The following is a 22,039-nucleotide window of genomic DNA, read 5'->3' as shown; positions in this document are numbered from 1 at the left end:
ATCGTAAATAACTTTAATAATTTTTATTTTGTGAACTTTAATAATTTCAATTTTTATTGAAAAATTTAATTGTTTAATAATCATTTTATAATTATTAAAATATTGAATATAAAATAAATGTAAACAAATAAGTATCATATATATATAAAGAAAAATAATAATAAATATACTAAGTAACATAGTTAACATAAATAATTATTAATATATATATAAACATTTTGTTAATATTGCTGGCAGTGGCTAATCAACTGCCCAACAGTGTTTGCTACGCTATAGCTGTTCACGAAACTCGCCATCACTACCGCGCTATTGGCTCCACGAACAGTTCAGATAGCGTTAGCGTTTGTAGCGTTAATAGTGTCTCCTCGAACGCACCCTTTGGGTGCGTTCGGGGAGCTCACTATCAGCGCTACGTAGCACTACCGCTGTTCGCGGAGACGCTGGATAGCGCTATCAAAATTATGATGACGTCACTGTCCGTAGCGTTTGACGTCATAAACGCGCGCTATCTATGCTACTGCTTTAGAGATAGTGCATGGATAGCGTTTGGCTCAATCCCCACCATTGTCTGTTTAAACATCACGTGCTATCTCTCTTTTAAGGTTAGAGAAAATTTATGCGTGATCTTGAAAGAAGAAAATAAGAAATTGTTTATATGTCCTAATAAAAATATTTAACTAAAAATCTTTCTTTATTGAGAGAGAGAGAAAGGGAGAGAGAGAGAGAGAGAGAGAGAGAGAGAAAGTTTCATTAAAATTTATTTAATTTATTAAAATATATATTAAAATTCCTTAATATATACTTATTTAAATTTGTTAAAATTTTTTAAAATTTATAAAATTTATTTTATTACATTGTTATTTATTAAATAAATAAATTTTATAAATTTTAATAAATGTTAAATATTAATTTTTAATAAATTTTAATAAATTTTAATGAATTTTAATGCATTTTAATAAATCTTAATAAATAATAAAAAGGGATCAAATAAAAAAGTTTCTGTGAAATATTTCATTAATATATTTCTATCAAGGTGATCAAGACTGGATCTTTGAGTTTAATATTATTTTTCATCAAAATATGTATATAATAATATATACTATTTTGATTCATTACACTGCATGTACTGTTTGTCTTAAAATGCAATCCTTTTCTGTACCAATTGCAAATATGTAAACGACTTAAGTATCATTATTATCAATTAAATTGATAACGTAATCATATATTATTTAAAAATTTTAGTTTAAATAATTAATGCAATTCAAGAGCGACAGTATCCCAGGCAACCAGCTGACGTCGAAATGACGTAAATTTACGTGATTTTTGTCACTAATTGGTGACTATGACCTAAAACTGACGTTATTTTAAACGTCATAACAATCACGTCAGTATATACGTCATAAGTATACGTTATATATGACGTAACTACCCTGCTAAAAACGACCGATTGAAACCAACTAAAAAAAAAGAATCGGTTTCAGTCTGGAATCTTGATCTGGAAATTCCGTATTCGTGCCGATTGAAATCATTAAAACCAACAAAAACCAATCAGTGATATAGGAAACGATTTTAGTTGATTTCTATTGTTTTGAATTTGGTACAATTAATTGGTTCTAATCGTTTTCAATTGTTTAAATTGTTTCTTATCCGGAAATTCCGAATCAAGATTCCAGATTTAAACCGATTTATTAATCGTATTTAATCGGTGATTACATTCTATAATCGTCTTTAATCGGTTTTAATTGTTTTATTTCATAATTCATCCTGTTTATAAACACTTGATCCATTTCAATTAAATCCAATTATTTTACATATTAAAGTTTATTAAAATGAGTTTTAATGTAATCAATTTTAATTGGTTTGGTTTTTTATATTTTTTATTTTCGATATTTTAAAATTTTTTTTATATTAACAATTTATAGAATTTTTTATAAATACTATTATTAAATTTTTTTAAAGAACAAATTATATTAAATACACTTCAACATTTGCTCTTGATTTTTTTGGTATGGATTCATTGTTTGGTTCGTGATCGAGTTATAGCTGTCTAAACTAAGTTAGGGCTGGGGTACTAAACACCTCATGACAAACCTGATTTAAAAATTAAATGTGTCAACGGAAGGGTTAAAGCTGATTTAATTATAATTGTGGTTATTTATTATAAAATCCAAAAAATTTTTTTATACAATATGTATAATACTATAAAAGTGCTATATAATAAAAACTACTATATACTATAATAATGTGTAATTGTCATTACAATAAGTTTAATAAATTTTAAAACGTCAAAAAAATATTTTTAAACATAAACACTGATAAAAAACTTTTATTCAGTAACAAATTTAAAGTATTTGTTAAACTTAAAACGTCATCTAAACTATTCTCTCTAAGACTTGATTCAGATGTCCTCAACATCTGAAGCCGATGAATTAGTTGGAGTCCAATCAAAATTGGTATCACTTATTGCATCATCTGTAAGGTTTTTTTAGATTTAGTAACTTAATTCTTTATCGTCAAGATCCAAATGCTCTGAGTCAACAAAAACTGTTTCCATACCTGTCTCATTAGTAGAAGTAGTCTCCTTAGTAGTCTCCTTAGTAGTCTCCTTAGTAGTTTTATTTACTCCTTTTCTAGTATCATATTCATTTGGTTTGTCATTTGTTTCAATTTCCGTTGAGGGTTTTTTCAGTCTTATTAGCGGAATGTATTTTATACTGATTAATTTCAGCTTCACAAATTACTTCATTATCAGAATCAGAATGCTTTTCATTCGAGTTTTTTCCATCATCTGATTCAGTTTCCACAAGTTTTCGTGATTTTAATTTTGATGTTTTTCTCTCTGGTCTTTTCATTTCTGCAATTTTTCTTCCCGCAAAAATATCAAATTTCAACATATCTGACAAAAACAATGTTTTTCCTTCTTTATTTGGTTTATAAATATGTTTCATCCAATATATATAATAATCTGGAAATCAAAGCTACATGTTATTTATGACAACTCAAAATTACAAATAAAACTTCTTATTACATTTTTATACCTTCACAAGCACCGTATTTTATTTCGTCCAATTTTGGGCATTTTAATTTACCCAATCTCTTCGTTTCTTTATTTAAGTCACGTAATTTACTTAGTTTCTTATTACTTTCATATCCAGTTTTTGTGCTAGTCGTTAATTCTTCAATACTGAAAACTAGCGTTAATATATTACTAGCACATTGACTGGGTGTTTTTGAATTATTTAGTAAATTACTGTACTGTTTTTCAGTGACCCACTGGTTTCTACCAATGTGTACCTAATATATAATATAGAAAATTTATAAATAAGGTCTTTAATAATTTATTAATAAAATTGGAGAAAATAATCCCTGGTAGAAAATTTTCTACGCGCCTGTGTATAAGCTATCAGGGCTTTTGTGAAAGACTAGATAAAACTAGACTAGATAAAATTAGATTAAACTTAGCTAGATCTAAACTTTACATGGGTATCTCAATAAAAATAAAAATTTTGTATACGTTAGAAGTTAGACACATCTACCTTGTGATCTAGTTAATTTTCTACCAAGAAAGCGCAAAATTATTTACCCTTCGGAAATCGTCTGAAGTACGCAAAATTCCAATTGCTGGATAATTCTGAGAGTAATCTAACCGTTCTCTTGAGTTTGAAAGTTGCTCTAACTTAGCTAAAAAAAAACAAAGTATTTTATTTTCAGGTATTATGTATTTCTTATATTTTTTAAAAAATGTAGTTGCTCTAAATGAATTTTTTAATATTTCTTTAAAAAAAAGTATTTTAAATATTGTAAAATATCGTAAGACGATTTCTACATAAGGTGCCAAGTGCCGTGTGTGCTTCAGACAAGAGAGGACACTCATATCCAGACAGTAAGGGTGAAGTCCCATGTAGCGGATTACGCGGATACGGAACGAGCGGATCGCCAATCACGGATCATTCTGATAGAATTCTTTCAAAGATTGCGTCGAAATGGTCTCGTGATTGGTGATCCGCTTGTTTCGCTTCCGCATAATTCGCTCCATGGGACTTTACCCTAAGAAAGTAAATTGATTACACAAGTATAACAGTAGCTTGGCGCATACACAGCATTTTGGAACCTTATATGTAAAAAGTCCTTAAATGAGAAAGATAAGAAAAAAGGGGAACACTAATTCATATACATACATACATACATATAAATTTGTTTTAAATAAAAAGTACGAGAAAAAGTATTTACATTCATACTCCTTAGTAGACTCCTTAGTTTTTTGAATGAAACTAATTTGCAAACCGTCATTTAATTCACGAAGTTTTTTTATTTCCGATTCTTTTTCTTCTATTTGCTTTTTTAGTTCCTTTCTGGAGCTCTTTAATTTTTTGTTTTCATTTATTAATTCATCCCCTTCTGTTCGTAACTTAGAATTTTCTTTTATTAATTTTTCGAAAGCTTCTTTACATTCTGTGAGCGAATGAACCTTACTAATACATGTTATCTATAAAAATAAATAATCTATATAAATTTTTATTTAATAATTTTTATTAAATAATTACATTCTTTTTAAAAACCTTTATTTAATTATTTTATTAAAGGTTTAAAAGTTTAAAAGGTTTAAAAGGTAACGTACTCGCATAGGTATATGCCAACGCAAACACGTACAAAATAACGTTCCTCAAAAAATAAAAAAAATGAGTATTCTATTTTAATATAGTTATCGTATAAGCACACGTATACGCATAGGCCAACGTAAACGAAGACGTACACGCTCAAACACACGCAGATTCCAACGAAGAGAGACAAGGAAACATACACTCACTCCAACCTTCTCACGAATTGAGTTAATTTAAATTAAAAATTAATATTATAATAAATTAATTTAAAAGTAAATTGTTTTTATAGAAGAAAAAATACAGGAAAATCCAAGTAAAGAAGAAAATAAGAAAACAGAAGATTTAAATAAATCCCTAAGCGACAGAAAAAAAGATAGTGCGTCCCCAAATATAGAAATCGATGAAATAAAAAGATTAGTTAATAAAATAAAAATGTTTCTAAATAAACACGTTTTTAGAATGGCCCAAAAAAGCACATAGAAACGCCATTTAAAAAGGTGTTTAAAATTTGAAGTTAAAAGTTAGAAAAATTGAGCATAAGTTTGGAAACTATTTTAGTTAATAACAATAAAATAAACTAAAAGATTAATTTACGTTAAAAAAGGTAATTTACAAAAAATACATTTGTTTTGTTAGAAGAAGTTAATCTGGATAAAGCAAGTAAAGAAGAAATAAAAAGATCTGAAGATTTAAACAAATTACAACTTGAAGGTAAAGGAAATAGTGCGACTATTAAAAAAAAGGATTATTTAATAAAATAAAAGTCTCTCATTTTAAAATAATATTAAAATATATAAAAAAAAAGGTAAAATAATTCCAAAATTTATTACTAAAATGTCAAGTTATTCCGAAAAGAAAAAATTAATTATTTAATACTAAATTTATAAAATATAATCTTAATATAGAGTTGGAGGATGGGATGAATGAGGTATTAATTAGAGCACAAATGGAATATGAAAAAAACGCAGAAGAAAAGAAGATAGTAAACTTCCCTCAACAAAAAAATCTGGAAGCCAAAAAACGCTTCCAAGGAAAACTGATCAAAGGAAAATAATAAAAAGAAAAATAAGAAATAATTTTAAATAAAAAGAAACTTCTAATATTATTGTATTTGTGGAGCGTATTAATATAAAAAATAAAGTGAGATTAATGCCCATAGAAGTATGTTGAAGGAAGAGAGTGTGTGCAAGTTTATGAGTGTTTATGTGGGAATAGGTACTTTAAAGAGTTAAAAAAAAAGATAAACAAAATATTAAAAAAAAGGTTAGATATTGATAGTCAAGATATTGAGAAGGAGAGCACGAAAATTTAAAAAACATAAAGAAAAGAAATGAATTTCTGAAGAAATTGCTTACCAAGAGGCAGAAATTTACTGTTAATTTAAAGTTTGAATCGGGAAACAACCCCCCCCCCCCGATCCCGAAGAAAGAAGCAAGAAGCGCAGAAGGCCGGAGAAGCATACGTGAGGAAATATAGAAGGACGGAAGCAACGAATATTTGCAATACAAGTGAATGATTGAATCCTGGAAATTAAAGCGAAACTAAAATACTATACAAATATAATTGAAATATAAACAAACAAATAAAGAAAAGAAAGGGTTAACAAAAAATGTTTCAATCTAATACGCGAGCGCGCGAAAAACAATAATACAAATGTGCACTAAATCTAAACAAACAAAAAAAAAGACTGAGTCACAGCAACGCGTGGCCGGACACAGCTAGTTAAACAATAAAAATTTATTATTATTAGACAAAGAAACGAAAATGTTTCTTTAATTTCACAAAAATTTTTGCATAAATTTAATTATATGTTTATGTAAAATGTCACAAAAAGATTAGCTATTACTATAATAATTATATAAGTACTATAACTGCAACAAATATATATGTCCACACGCGGTTTCTGTATAGAATGCGTTACATGCACTATATAAATCTCGGAACGCAGCTAACTTCATATGACCAGGCATTCATTCTGACCGCGTGTGTACAAATTATAAAAAATATATTTTGATCATTTTTACCTTTGGAATAACTTTAGATCTGCTCAGCTTTTGGGACTCATTATCACACTTCTCCTTTTCGTTTCTCGTGTTTGTTTCTTCGGTTAGTGCTTTGACTAGATTGTCATCTTGCATGAATTTATTTTTTGTTTGTGCTAAATCTTCTGTTACTCTATATTTTTTGGGTGATGGCGGTGTATCAGTAATGTTTGACAAATCTAAATTTTCCTATAAAATATTTAAAACTTAAATTTTGTACAGAAGCTTAACTTTTCTATTATAGCCAAGGAATGAGTAGATTGATCGACAAACTGACACTATTTTATTGTAAATCACAGTCTCATAACATTTTGAACATAGGATTTGGTCTTTCTCAAGTGAATTAATCCATTAGAAAGATAAATTATTCGCAGGACAACAACTGTTCATAAACTCGTGCCAACGAATTCATAAAGGTTGTTGCGTCTCATTGTCAATAACAAACAAATTAATGCATAAAAAATCTTTCTGCCGCCTTTATCCATGCTTAACACTTTTAAATCACGTCTGTAACATCTTTTCAAAATATTTACTGACTTGACTGCTTTGTAATGTAATCATTTATACACTTGTTCGTTATTGACAGTATGAGACACAACTTTTATGAATTGTTGGCACGAGTTTGTAAACAGTCGTTATCCTGCGAATAATTTATCTTGATAATGGATTAATTCACTTTAGAAGGATCAAATTCTATGGTCGAAATGTTGTAAGACTGTGATTCACAACACAAATAGTTTGTTGACTATTCATTTACTTATTCCTCGGCTATAATTACTAAGTTATCTCTTTTTTTGTTTTCTATTTATTATAGTTATACAATACTATATGAATTCACTCATTTACCTTATCTTTTAATGTAACTGCGTTCATTGGCAATAAATCACTCTTAAAGTTTGATAATTTATTACAGACTAGTTCCTCTTGTTCTTTTAATTGACAATTCATCTATTGATGAAAAATATATAATAAATAATTTATACAATATTTTTAACAGAAACTAACAGAAAATTTGTGATATATAGGACACGACTAACCTGAAAAGTTTTTGAATGCTTTAACTGTTTTTTTGGGGACTCATTACCACACTTCTCCTTTTCGTTTCTCGTGTTTGTTTCTTTGGTTAGTGCTTTGACTAGATTGTCATCTTGCATGAATTTATTTTTTGTTTGTGCTAAATCTTCTGTTACTCTATATTTTTTGGGTGATGGCGGTGTATCAGTAATGTTTGACAAATCTAAATTTTCCTATAAAATATTTAAAACTTAAATTTTGTACAGAAGCTTAACTTTTCTATTATAACCAAGGAATGAGTAGATTGATCGACAAACTGACACTATTTTATTGTAAATCACAGTCTCATAACATTTTGAACATAGGATTTGGTCTTTCTCAAGTGAATTAATCTATTACAAAGATAAATTATTCGCAGGACAACAACTGTTCATAAACTCGTGCCAACGAATTCATAATGGTTGTTGCGTCTCATTGTCAATAACAAACAAATCAATGCATAAAAAATCTTTCTGCCGCCTTTATCCATGCTTGACACTTTTAAATCACGTCTGTAACATCTTTTCAAAATATATACTGATTTGACTGCTTTGTAATGTAATTATTTATACACTTGTTCGTTATTGACAGTATGAGACACAACTTTTATGAATTTGTTGGCACGAGCTTGTAAACAGTCGTTATCCTGCGAATAATTTATTTTGATAATGGATTAATTCACTTTAGAAGGATCAAATTCTGTGGTCGAAATGTTGTAAGACTGTGATTTACAACACAAATAGTTTGTTGACTATTCATTTACTTATTCCTTGGCTATAATTACTAAGTTATCTCATTTTTTGTTTTCTATTTATTATAGTTATACTATATGAATTCACTCATTTACCTTATCTTTTAATGTAACGTTTATTGGCAATAAATCACTCTTAAACTTTGATAATTTATTACAGACTAGTTCCTCTTGTTCTTTTAACTGACGATTCATCTATTGATGAAAAATATATAATAAATAATTTGTACAATATTTTTAAACAGAAATCTAACAGAAAATTTGTGATATATAGGACACGACTAACTTGAAAAGTTTTTGAACGCTTTAACTGTTTTTTTCCCTCGTTGTCAGATTTATCCGAAGCTGTCACAAGCAAATACGATGGTGAAGCACGAACACTTTTTGTTCTAATTATTTCTTTAAGTTCTTCATTTGAATCTAATATATAACACAAGCAACATGTATATATAAAACAAAGAACAAAACCAGGCAAAGGCTATGGCTGCGTTCCGTTTCACGCATAATGCGCATAATGCATTGTTCATCTTTGTTGTTTATCTGATGTTAAATAAAGATGAAGACGCATTATGCGCATTATGCGTGAAACGGAACGTGCAGCCTATTACGTTCCGTTTCACGCATGATACGCATGATATATTGTTCATCTTTGTTGTTTATCTAACGTACGATAAACGAGGATGAACGATGCATCATACGCATCATGCGTGAAACGGAACGTAACCAAAATCGAATAAAAGTTGTAATATTTATTATATATATACCTGATAGTAACAAAATCGTTGCTACATACGGTTCTTCGCCTACTGTTTTCTTCCACTTGATACTTTAAAATTTTCTTGTGTGACTCTGGTTTAAAATTCTTGATGCAAGATGTGGGAATAATTTTTTTTTTGTCTTTATTTTTCCCAGATAACAATTTTATATAAGCGTACATTTTTATCTAAACAAAGAAATAATTTTATCTAAATGTTTCTACTAAATACAAGTACAAAAGCGTCACCACACGTGTTTATAATCGTGTACCTTGCAAATATGTGAATACTGCGTATTAAGGCTATTCTACAATTGCGTAAGCGTAAGGTTGTAGGAGTAGGAGTAGTAGTAGTCATAAATGTTTTACAACGGATCAATCTACAATAGAGTAAAGATACGTTGTAAACTTGATTACAGCAACCGATCAGAGTGCAGTAAATTATGGCGGTGTGCGGCATGATGACGTGAACAGCACTCTGATTGGTTGGCTCTTACGTTCACATCTGTTGTAGTCGTGAAAGATGAAATTCAACCATCTTCCACAACACGCTCTACAACCGGAAGTACCCGCTTTACAACGACGCCTTACACACTCTTACAACCACTTACGATCACGCTTACGCAATTGTAGAATAGCCTTTACGTGTCCCGGCCGCCACTCGATCCTTTCTGCAAATGTTCACTATCATGGCCGCGGCCACGAGCACATCACGTGATCATAGAGCATGCGTATGGGACTACAGAGCGTGCGCATAGTGTTCCGTCGCTTTTTCGGTATGACAGATTTCTTAACCTTAATTCGTCAACTTTAATAACGATTAGTATCTCGATCGCTTTTCTGATGCACGCTTATTCTTGTCAGATTTATTCGTTTTAAGCAAAATCGCGTCAAATACGCATAATTACATCGATATTTGAGGTGCGGGATCTAAATGAAACAATTACTTTTTATAAATATATGTGAAAGTGAGCCTGATTGAAAAAGTAAAGTATATATTATATATTATACATTATCGGGTAAGTATATTTTAATAAAATCAACCCATATTTTTTGTAATTAAAGTAAAATAATAAAGTGTATAACATAAAATTTTAAGTGCATAATGTATTATGTACACATAATAATTACATTTTTATAATTCTTTTTATATAAAAAATATATTATAACTAATAATTAATACATAATTAATACTCCAGCTATATTTTGATTAAAAGAAATAAAAATAAAATAACTATATATGTACATAATTTGAATTTTATTATTGCTAAATATGTTTTCAGATAATGAGTGATTCGTCATCATGTGATTCTAATTCTGATAATGATATAAATAATGCAGTTCCCAAAAAAGTAAAACGACGTTACAAAACAGGATTGTATAAAGATTATGAGACTCACTTCAGAGATAATTTATCTTGGGTTACTAGATCAAAGTGGGATTCTTTTACGAGTTATGAACATCAATTAGCTTTTGTGCCAGGTAAAAAATATTCTAATATATATGTCAAAATAATGTAACATTAAAATATTGAACCGTCGACATTATTGTAAAAAAAACAGTTTAATATGGAGAGTAATGTATAAAATAAGTAATTTTTATTACTAATTTTTTTAGAAAGCAGTAATTTTTCTAACTTGAATAATGAGCAGAACCGTGATTGTTGTATTAGAAGTGAGAATAATTGTGACATGAGAATGAATAATAATGAAGCTAGTAGTAATAATTCCACAGCGATTCGCTCTCCAGAATATAAACCTGACTTAAATATTGAAGGTATGTACACGCTGTGGCCCTGATTTACAGTTTTTAAAATAAAGAATTTATATTTCGCACAGTTTGAAGTAGAAATCCTGTAACTTAGATTTTTCAAAGATTTGTAAAATGAAAAGTTTATTATATCTACTTTATTAAAAATCTTCTAACCTATAGAAACTTTATTTTCATTATCGAGGCATCCACGTAGATCTAATATTATATATAGCTAGTTTAACCAATTAAGTTCTACCCTAGTCTATATAGTATTATCTAATAATGTAGTCTCCACAAAGACATTCCAATAGTTTCTATGGACGCCTATTTTCTACTAGTAAGGTACTCATTTCGATTATTGTCAGAATCAATAATGTATAATCAAGGCATTTATTGCGTTATAGATACATTGAGTATAATGAAATTATTCATATAAACAATGAAGACGAGGACAAAGAAAATGAAGATGCCAGCAGTGTAGAAGACAATAGTGAAGATGATGACAAACATATGAGTGAGAGTAGTTCAAATGGCTATGATTCTGATAACAATGAATTTGATAGTGATGATTATGATGCGAATATCAGTGACGACGAGACTAATGGGTCATTTGATGATAATACTATAATGTTTGAGAAAACTAATTTAACTATTCGTGACATAATGACTTTGATAATGGGATTCTCAATTCGATTTAGACTGTCAGATTTAGGAAGACAAAAACTGATTGAGTTAATAAAATTAATTGCAGGACCCGAGTTCAAAGATATAAATATTTCAAAGTATAGATTACAACAAAGATTTGACCCACCAGACGATAAAATAAATTATCATTATTATTGTAATTCTTGCAACAAAGAAATTTTATATTCAATATCAAAATTAAATTTTAAGAATTATATAAAAACATGTTCAAAATGTGATACAAATAATAAAATAACGTTAAAATCTACAAACTATTTTACGTCTATTAATTTAACATATCAGTTAAAAATGTTATTTGAATCTCCCTACATTAAACAAGAAATTTTTAATTTTATTAACTCAGTGACAGTAAATCAGTGTAACGTTGATAGCACAAAGATTATGAGAGATGTTAATGACAGTAAATTATACAACAAAATTAACAATAGAATACCTGTTACTTAACTTATAATATAAGTACCGATGGTGCACCACTGACAAACAGTGGAAAACGAGGCTTTTATCCACTTTCAGTACAACCAAATTTTGTATCACCTATCAGTAGATTTAAACAAATTCTACTATGTGGAATACTAACTTGTACAAAAGAACCTACAAGTGACATAGCTCAATTATTTTTTTCTACCTTTATCGATGAAGCAAAATTATTGTATGAAAATGGTATCGAAGTAACTAATTAAAAAATGAATCGATTATTGTAAAATTTTGTCCATTAGCTTACTGTGTAGACTCTGTATGTCGACCAATCTTGCAAAATAGATGCAATTTAATGGGTATTATGGTTGTAGCTGGTGTTACCATCCAGGATGTTATGTTAAAGAAGTTTCAGGTATTAGATATCCTTTACGAGATATCGATCCCGAATTAAGATCTCATGAAAGTCATTTAAAGGATATAAAAACTGTTACTTTATCAAATAAACGTCAAGAGAGAGGAGTAAAAGGAAATACTGCTTTAATTCAAATTCCATGTATAGATATCGTGTGGTCCTTTTCTTTTGACTATTTACATACTATCCTTTTGGTATTGAGCAGCAGTTATACATAAGTGGACATGCCCAAAATCACAATCAATGTTTAAATTACGTAATGCGGATGTCAAAGCTATTGAAAAACGTCTGTTATCTATTACACCTACCAGGATATACATCGACTTCCACGATCACGAAAAGAAAAGTTAAAAGGTGCTGAAGTGAAAACATGGATATTAGTCTACAGTCTACCATGTTTGGAAGATATCCTTCATGATACAGCTCTTAAACATTATTCATTACTCGTCAGAATTTTGTACACTTTATTAAAAACAACAATCACCGAAGAAGAATTAGTACAATGCGAATATGACGCCCTAAAGTTTGTTGGTTATTATCAGGTTTATTACGGAGTTGAAAGTATGACATTTAATGTTCATATTTTATTGCATGTTGTACAATCAGTTAGGCAAACTGGTCCTCTTTGGAACAATTCGACTTTTCCGTTTGAAGGAAATATTTTTCAATTAAAGCAATTGATAAATGGTCCTAACAAGATGGATCAGCAAATAGCGAGGAAACAACTTACAACAATTACATTTCAAAACAGGACAATGTTAATTACTCGTCAAATATTATTAAAAATTATTGTACTGATATATTTAGCCATAAAAATTTTGTCAACTTATTTTTATTGTGGTGAAAGATGTTGTTTTTCCGGGAGCAAGCTACTCCAAGAAAATTGATGGACAATATATGCCGTGTATTTAAAAATGTATTTATACGGTAAAGTTTTCCATAGTATACAAATATACAAAAGTAAAACGTACTAATTGATACAATGATACAATTAAAATCAGGACATTTTGGTCGGATAACTAGATATTATAGAAAAAGAAACAAATGCTATCTTGCACTTTCAAAAATTGTTACATTTTCAGAAGATCCTTTTATTGTAACGCACATAAAAAAAATTAGAACCGAAGATTTTCAAAACTTATAAAATTGTTCCTATTACAGATGTACTTTCACAAAATAATTTCTGTAAACATTAATATCTTGAATTTTTATGCAAATTACCAAATACTTTTGAATACAATGATATGTTTCCCAAAACTCTGTTTAAACATATGTTTAACTGTACAATATGTAATATTAAATGTTAATTACATTATGAAATATGTATAAATAATGTATATTATACATAAAATATACAATATTGTAATTATTATGTAACATTATTACACATGATTATTGTATTTATTTATAAAATAAAGTTTTCTTTTTATATTTTTTGTTCATTAGTCTCTTATACGTATATTTTACAATAATGTAAGAAGTGAGACCTAAAATGTTTTAATCTACCGCGGTGGCATCTGAGAGACCCACTTGATATTAAAATATTTATAATTTTCTGTAATTATATTATGTTTTAAAGCTTCTAAACTTAATGTAAATTTAAAAAATATTCTAACGTTTATAATCTACAAATTTTTATCCAAAACTATTTACTCGTTTAATAAATATAAATAATTTTATTATTAAACCCAAGAAGAACCTGGTTATGCAAATTTTCAAAAAATAATTTTTTTGCTTTAAAAAGTAGCTTTTCTTCCAGATTTATGTATTTTATGAACATTAGATACATTACATTACTGAATATGTTATTTGTATGTACTGAATATATATACTGAATATTTTATTGCTAATTATTATAATAAAATTATTTTTTCTTATACCACTGACGTAGCTATAATGGTTTCACATAACGTTTATTAAATCATCATTTTTATAAGCTTGATAAATACATTACTTTAAAATAAAGACTGACAAAATCTTGTCGTGAGTGTTATATCTTGCACTAAAATTCTATACTATCTTACAATAAAAATAATAATTTCTTTGAAAAATTTATGAAAAAAGAATGTTATCAAATAGAATATATATTTAAAATATGTTAAAAAGTAAAAGCATTTATATTACTTTTTAACTTATAAAAACTTATAAATGTATTTTAAGTCTTTATTATTTCTATTTTTTCTGATTTTCTATTACGTAGTACAAAATATATATTAATGTTTTCTTAATCTACAAATTTTTATTAAAAAAGTTTATGAGTAATTCAATAATTTTATTTAAATTATAATTTTAAAAGAAACATAAAGTTTATTAAACTACTAACAGCATCTAAATAAAGGTAACATAAAAATACAATTTTAATGGAGGTAGAATTGTACAATTGAAACAAATAGCGTTAGATTAAAATTAAATTGTAAAAACCACATTCAATCCAATTCAAAATTGTAAAATAGTAAAAATATTTCTAACAATTAAAACCGACAGCGTCTGATTGAAGTTATTTCGAAAATACCGTATTTAATCCAATTAAAATTTAAGCACAATTTAACAAACAAAACCGATAGTGTCCGGTTAAACTACATTCGGAAATACCCCATTCAATCCAATTCAAAATTTTGGAATTATGTGTACAATCCAAACCAATATCACTCGATTGAAGTCAATTCGGAAATGTCATACTCAATCCAAGTCAAGATTGTGCATATAATTTAAAAAATAAAACCGATAGTGGCCGATTGAACTAAATTCGGAAATATCACATTCAGTCCAATTCAGAAGGCTGAAAATACTTGTTTAGTCAAAACCAATAGCGCCCAGTTGAAATCAATTCGGAAATACCAGATTCAATCCAAGTCAAGACTGTGCATATAATCTAAAAATCAAAACCCATAGCGCCCGATTGAACTAAATTCGGAAATATCACATTCAGTCCAATTCAAAATGTTGAAAATACTTGTCCAGTCAAAACCAATAGCGCCCAGTTGAAGTCAATTCGGAAAGACCATATTCAATGCAATTCAGGATCAACTCAACAATTTAATCCAATAACACCCGATAAAATTAATCCGGAAGTACCATATAGAATCCAATCCCAATTCACTTGATATTGAAACCGATTGAAGTTCAATCGGGCGTCCGATTTAACCAACTAAATCCGCATTGATAACGAGTGAAATTTACGAATTTAAATGCGGTACTAATTGGTTTAATTGGTCGTTTTTAGCAGGGATATTGATTATTGAGTGAATATTTTTCGCAATTACCAATATTAAGAAAATTACTTTATAATACCAATAATAAATAAAATTAGGTACATAAAAAAGTTAGACATAAAGATAAGGTCGCTTAATCGATGCAAAAATTCTCTTAAAGTTTTTCGGGCTGGAATATATATATGTATTTTAGTTCATATAAGATACGTTTCAAGATTAATAAAATTGGAACGCATAATTTGCGTAAATACTGGGACTACAAGCGTGCGCATAGTGTTCCGTCGCTTTTTCGGTATGACAGATTTCTTAACCTTAATTCGTCAACTTTAATAACGATTAGTATCTCTCGATCGCTTTTCTGATGCACGCTTATCTTGTCAGATTTATTCGTTTAAAAGCAAAATCGCGTCAAATACGCATAATTACATCGATATTTGAGGTGCGGGATCTAAATGAAACAATTACTTTTTTATAAAATATGTGAAAGTGAGCCTGATTGAAAAAGTAAAGTATATATTATATATTATACATTATCGGGTAAGTATATTTTAATAAAATCAACCCATATTTTTTGTAATTAAAGTAAAATAATAAAGTGTAACATAAAATTTTAAGTGCATAATGTATTAGTACACATAATAATTACATTTTATAATCTTTTTATATAAAAAATATATTATAACTAATTAATACATAATTAATACTCCAGCTATATTTTGATTAAAAGAAATAAAATAAAATAACTATATGTACATAATTTGAATTTTATTATTGATAAATATGTTTTCAGATAATGAGTGATTCGTCATCATGTGATTCTAATTCTGATATGATATATAATGCAGTTCCCAAAAAGTAAAACGACGTTACAAACAGGATTGATAAAGATTATGAGACTCACTTCAGAGATAATTTATCTTGGGTTACTAGATCAAAGTGGGATTCTTTTACGAGTTATGAACATCAATAGCTTTTGTGCCAGGTAAAAAATATTCTAATATATGTCAAAATAATGTAACATTAAAATATTAACCGTCGACATTATTGTAAAAAAAACAGTTTAATGATGAGAGTAATGTATAAAATAAGTAATTTTTATAATAATTTTTTTAGAAAGCAGTAATTTTTCTAACTTGAATATGAGCGAACCGTGATTGTTGTATAGAAGTGAGAATAATTTGTGACATGAGAATGAATAATAATGAAGCTAGTAGTAATAATTCCACAGCGATTCGCTCTCCAGAATATAAACCTGACTTAAATGAAGGTATGTACACGCTGTGGCCCTGATTTACAGTTTTAAAATAAAGAATTTATATTTCGCACAGTTTGAAGTAGAAACCTGTAACTTAGATTTTTCAAAGATTTGTAAAATGAAAAGTTTATTATCTACTTATTTAAAAAATCTTCTAACCTATAGAAACTTATTTTCATTACGAGCAGCCACGTAGATCTAATATTATATATAGCAGTTTAAACCAATTAAGTTCTACCCTAGTCATATAGTATTATCTAATAATGTAGTCTTCCAAAAGACATTCCAATAGTTTCTATGGACGCCTATTTTCTACTAGTAAGGTACTCATTTCGATTATTGTCAGAATCAATAATGATAAATCAAGGCATTTATGCGTTATAGATACATTTGAGTATAATGAAATTATTCATATAAACAATGAAGACGAGGACAAAGAAAATGAAGATGCCAGCAGTGTAGAAGACAATAGTGAAGATGATGACAAACATAATGAGTGAGAGTAGTTCAAATGGCTATGATTCTGATAACAATGAATTTGATAGTGATGATTAGATGCGAATATGTGACGACGAGACTAAGGGTCATTTGATGATAATACTATAATGTTTGAGAAAACTAATTTAACTATTTCGTGACATAATGACTTTGATAATGGGATTCTCAATTCGATTTAGACTGTCAGATTAGGAAAGCAAAAAACTGATTGAGTTAATAAAAATTAATTGCAGGACCCGAGTTCAAAGTATAAATATTTCAAAGTAAATTACACAAAGATTTGACCCACCAGACGATAAAATAAATATCATATTTATTGTAATTCTTGCAACAAAGAAATTTTATATTCAATATCAAATTAAATTTTAAGAATATATAAAAACATGTTCAAAATGTGATACAAATAATAAAATAACGTTAAAATCTACAAACATTTTTTACGTCTATTAATTAACATATCAGTTAAAAAGGTTATTTGAATCCCCTACATTAAACAAGAATTTTAATTTTATTACTCAGTGACAGTAAACAGTGTAACGTTGATAGCACAAGATTATGAGAGATGTTTAATGACAGTAAATTATACAACAAAATTAACAATAGAAATACCTGTTACTCTAACTTATAATAAAGTACCGATGGTGCACCACGACAAACAGTGGAAAACGAGGCTTTTATCCACTTTCAGTACAACCAAATTTGTATCCACCTATCAGTAGATTTAAACAAATTCTACATGTGGAATACTAACTTGTACAAAAGAACCTACAAGTGACATAGCCAATTATTTTTTCTACCTTTATCGATGAAGCAAAATTATTGTATGAAATGGTACGAAGTAACTAATTTAAAAATGAATCGATATTGTAAAATTTTGTCCATTAGCTTACTTGGTAGACTCTGTATGTCGACCAATCTGCAAATAGAATGCAATTTAATGGGTATTATGGTTGTAGCTGGTGTTACCATCCAGATGTTTATGTTAAAGAAGTTTCAGGTATTAGATATCCTTACGAGATATCGATCCCGAATTAAGATCTCATGAAAGTCATTTAAAGGATATAAAAACTGTTACTTTATCAAATAAACGTCAAGAGAGAGGAGTAAAGGAAATACTCGCTTTAATCAAATTCCATGTATAGATATCGTGTGGTCCTTTTCTTTTGACTATTTTACATACTATCCTTTTTGGTATGTGAGCAGCAGTTATACAATAATGGACATGCCCAAAATCACAATCAATGTTTAAATTACGTAATGCGGATGTCAAAGCTATTGAAAAACGTCTGTTATCTATTACACCTACCCAGGATATACATCGACTCCCACGATCACGAAAAGAAAAGTTAAAAGGTGCTGAAGTGAAAACATGGATATTAGTCTACAGTCTACCATGTTTGGAAGATATCCTTCATGATACAGCTCTTAAACATTATTCATTACTCGTCAGAATTTTGTACACTTTATTAAAAACAACAATCACCGAAGAAGAATTAGTACAATGCGAATATGACGCCCTAAAGTTTGTTGGTATTATCAGGTTATTACGGAGTTGAAAGTATGACATTTAATGTTCATATTTTATTGCATGTTGTAACAATCAGTTAGGCAAACTGGTCCTCTTGGAACAATTCGACTTTTCCGTTTGAAGGAAATATTTTTTCAATTAAAGCAATTGATAAATGGTCCTAACAAGATGGATCAGCAAATAGCGAGGAACACTTACAACAATTACATTTCAAAACAGGAAATGTTAATTACTCGTCAAATATTATTAAAAATTATTGTACTGATATATTTAGGCATAAAAATTTGTCAACTTATTTTTTATTGTGGTGAAGATGTTGTTTTTACGGGAGCAAGCTACTCCAAGAAAATTGATGGACAATATTGCCGTGTATTTAAAAATGTATTTATAACGGTAAAGTTTTCCATAGTATAAAATATACAAAAGTAAACGTACTAATGATACAATGATACAATTAAATCAGGACATTTTGGTCGGATAATAGATATTATAGAAAAAGAAAACAAATGCTATCTTGCACTTTCAAAAATGTGTTACATTTTCAGAAGATCCTTTTATGTAACGCACATAAAAAAATTAGAACCGAAGATTTTCAAAATTAATAATTGTTCCTATTACAGATGTACTTTCAAAAATAATTTCTGTAAACATTAATAATCTTGAATTTTTATGCAAATACCAAATACTTTTGAAATACAATGATATGTTTCCCAAAACTGTTTAAAATATGTTTAACTGTACAAATGTAATATTAAATGTTAATTACATTAAATATGTATAAATAATGTAAATTATACATAAAATATACAATTTGTAATTATTATGTAACATTATTACACATGATTATTGTATTTATTTATAAAATAAAGTTTCTTTTAATTTTTTGTTCATTAGTCTCTTTATACGTATATTTTACAATAATGTAAGAAGGGAGACCTAAAATGTTTTAATCTACCACGCGGTGGTCTGAGAGACCCACTTGATATAAAATATTTTAATTTTCTGTAATTATATTATGTTTTAAAGCTTCTAAACTTAATGTAAATTTAAAAAAATATTCTAACGTTTATAATCTACAAATTTTTATCCAAAACTATTTACTCGTTTAATAAATATAAATAATTTATTATTAAACCCAAGAAGAACCTGGTTATGCAAATTTTCAAAAATAATTTTTTTGCTTTAAAAGTAGCTTTTCTTCCAGATTTATGTATTTTTATGAACATTAGATACATTACATTACTGAATATGTTATTTGTAGGTACTGAATATATATCATGAATATTTTATTGCTAATTATTATAATAAATAATTTTTTCTTATACCACTGACGTAGCTATAATGGTTTACACATAACGTTTATTAAATCATCATTTTATAAGCTTGATAAATACATTACTTTAAATAAAGACTGACAAAATCTTGTCGTGAGTTTATATCTTGCACTAAAATTCTATACTATCTTACAATAAAAATAATAATTTCTTTGAAAATTTTATGAAAAAAGATGTTCAAATAGAATATAATTTAAAATATGTTAAAAAGTAAAAGCATTTATATTACTTTTTAACTTATAAAAACTTATAATGTATTTTAAGTCTTTATTATTCTATTTTTTCTGATTTTCTATTACGTAGTACAAAATATATATTAATGTTTTCTTAATCTACAAATTTTTATTAGAAAAAGTTTATGAGTAATTCAATTAATTTTATTTAAATTATAATTTTAAAGAAACATAAAGTTTATTAAACTACTAACAGCATCTAAATAAAGGTAAACATAAAAATACAATTTTAATGGAGGTAGAATTGTACAATTGAAACAAATAGCGTTAGATTAAAATTAAATTGTAAAAACCACATTCAATCCAATTCAAAATTGTAAAAATAGTAAAATATTTCTAACAATTAAAACCGACAGCGTCTGATTGAAGTTATTTCGAAAATACCGTATTTAATCCAATTAAAATTTAAGCACAATTTAACAAACAAAACCGATAGTGTCCGGTTAAACTACATTCGGAAATACCCCATTCAATCCAATTCAAAATTTTGGAATTATGTGTACAATCCAAACCAATATCACTCGATTGAAGTCAATTCGGAAATGTCATAACTCAATCCAAGTCAAGATTGTGCATATAATTTAAAAAATAAAACCGATAGTGGCCGATTGAACTAAATTCGGAATATCACATTCAGTCCAATTCAGAAGGCTGAAAATACTTGTTTAGTCAAAACCAATAGCGCCCAGTTGAAATCAATTCGGAAATACAAGATTCAATCCAAGTCAAGACTGTGCATATAATCTAAAAATCAAAACCCATAGCGCCCGATTGAACTAAATTCGGAATATCACATTCAGTCCAATTCAAAATGTTGAAAAATACTTGTCCAGTCAAAACCAATAGCGCCCCAGTTGAAGGTCAATTCGGAAAGACCATATTCAATGCAATTCAGGATCAACTCAACAATTTAATCCAATAACACCCGATTAAAATTAATCCGGAAGTACCATATAGAATCCAATCCCAATTCACTTGATATTGAAACCGATTGAAGTTCAATCGGGCGTCCGATTTAACCAACTAAATCCGCATTGATAACGAGTGAAATTTACGAATTTAAATGCGGTACTAATTGGTTTTAATTGGTCGTTTTTAGCAGGGTAATAAAGAGATATATTAAGTAATAATATAATCTCTCTCTCTCGGAAATAACAATAATATCTTTAAAATTTTATAATCTTTTAGAAAAAAAGAAGGAAAGGAAATAGATTGGTAGGAGAAAGAGAGAGTTTCGACTTTTGTAGAAAGAAGAAGCAGAAAAGAAAACAGAAGGTGAAACAGCGACTTCTATAGAAAGAAGGAGCGGAAAAAGAGAGAGAGAGAGAGAGAGAAAGAGAGTGTAAGAAAGAAGAAAAAAAAAAAGTGTTAGAGCATTAACAGTAATATTATTGTATTGAGTATTTTATGTAGTTAGCAGCTCGCAATTACATATATTATTGGCTAATTTTTTTTCTGTGTGTGTATATTTGTGTATGCGCGCGCGTGTGTT

The 22,039-nt window shown here is 28.1% G+C and overlaps 3 protein-coding genes and 1 long non-coding RNA gene across 4 annotated transcripts; 2 read left to right on the top strand and 2 right to left on the bottom strand.

Annotated features, from left to right (window-relative positions):
• Nucleotides 1-2,308: 2,308 nt before the first annotated feature.
• On the bottom strand, nucleotides 2,309-9,161 carry LOC118648648 (early endosome antigen 1-like). The gene is made up of 11 exons (XM_036294998.1): nucleotides 9,117-9,161; nucleotides 8,734-8,867; nucleotides 8,544-8,642; nucleotides 7,681-7,890; nucleotides 7,490-7,591; nucleotides 6,626-6,832; nucleotides 4,231-4,486; nucleotides 3,584-3,681; nucleotides 3,039-3,294; nucleotides 2,557-2,965; nucleotides 2,309-2,472 (listed from the first exon to the last, which is right to left on the bottom strand). Exons 3-10 carry the CDS (start codon nucleotides 8,640-8,642, stop codon nucleotides 2,664-2,666), a joined length of 1,530 nt encoding a protein of 509 aa, XP_036150891.1. The 5' UTR covers nucleotides 8,734-8,867; nucleotides 9,117-9,161; the 3' UTR covers nucleotides 2,309-2,472; nucleotides 2,557-2,663.
• A 96-nt stretch (nucleotides 9,162-9,257) lies between these two features.
• Nucleotides 9,258-9,767, bottom strand: LOC118648650. Its single transcript, XR_004965388.1, has 3 exons — nucleotides 9,474-9,767; nucleotides 9,383-9,390; nucleotides 9,258-9,309 (listed from the first exon to the last, which is right to left on the bottom strand). It is a non-coding gene; the product is annotated as an uncharacterized LOC118648650 (long non-coding RNA).
• Nucleotides 9,768-9,828: 61 nt separating this feature from the next.
• Nucleotides 9,829-19,008, top strand: LOC118648647. The gene is made up of 6 exons (XM_036294996.1): nucleotides 9,829-10,220; nucleotides 10,485-10,683; nucleotides 10,819-10,977; nucleotides 17,339-17,450; nucleotides 18,338-18,449; nucleotides 18,763-19,008. Exons 2-6 carry the CDS (start codon nucleotides 10,488-10,490, stop codon nucleotides 19,006-19,008), a joined length of 825 nt encoding a protein of 274 aa, XP_036150889.1. The 5' UTR covers nucleotides 9,829-10,220; nucleotides 10,485-10,487.
• LOC118648649 lies at nucleotides 11,250-12,165 on the top strand. The gene has a single exon (XM_036294999.1). It carries the CDS (start codon nucleotides 11,464-11,466, stop codon nucleotides 12,100-12,102), a length of 639 nt encoding a protein of 212 aa, XP_036150892.1. The 5' UTR covers nucleotides 11,250-11,463; the 3' UTR covers nucleotides 12,103-12,165.
• Nucleotides 19,009-22,039: the final 3,031 nt, after the last annotated feature.

The sequence above is a fragment of the Monomorium pharaonis genome, unplaced genomic scaffold, assembly GCF_013373865.1.
Source record: "Monomorium pharaonis isolate MP-MQ-018 unplaced genomic scaffold, ASM1337386v2 scaffold_565, whole genome shotgun sequence".
Taxonomy (NCBI): Eukaryota; Metazoa; Arthropoda; class Insecta; order Hymenoptera; family Formicidae; genus Monomorium; species Monomorium pharaonis.
The sequence above is the reverse complement of the archived record's forward strand: the minus strand, read 5'-3'. Positions and strand labels throughout refer to the sequence as shown.

Excerpts from the sequence above, each read along its gene's own strand:
- LOC118648648 (XM_036294998.1), bottom strand. The coding sequence starts at position 8,642 with ATGAATCGTCAGTTAAAAGAACAAGAGGAACTAGTCTGTAATAAATTA. Across the intron at positions 3,682-4,230 it reads GTCTACTAAGGAGTATGAAT|CTAAGTTAGAGCAACTTTCA; the intron begins GTAAATACTTTT and ends GTTTTTTTTTAG. Across the intron at positions 2,966-3,038 it reads AAAATACGGTGCTTGTGAAG|ATTATTATATATATTGGATG; the intron begins GTATAAAAATGT and ends TTTGATTTCCAG.
- LOC118648647 (XM_036294996.1), top strand. The coding sequence starts at position 10,488 with ATGAGTGATTCGTCATCATGTGATTCTAATTCTGATAATGATATAAAT. Across the intron at positions 10,978-17,338 it reads ACCTGACTTAAATATTGAAG|ATACATTTGAGTATAATGAA; the intron begins GTATGTACACGC and ends TATGCGTTATAG. Across the intron at positions 18,450-18,762 it reads TTATGTTAAAGAAGTTTCAG|GATATACATCGACTCCCACG; the intron begins GTATTAGATATC and ends ACACCTACCCAG.
- LOC118648649 (XM_036294999.1), top strand. The coding sequence starts at position 11,464 with ATGAGTGAGAGTAGTTCAAATGGCTATGATTCTGATAACAATGAATTT.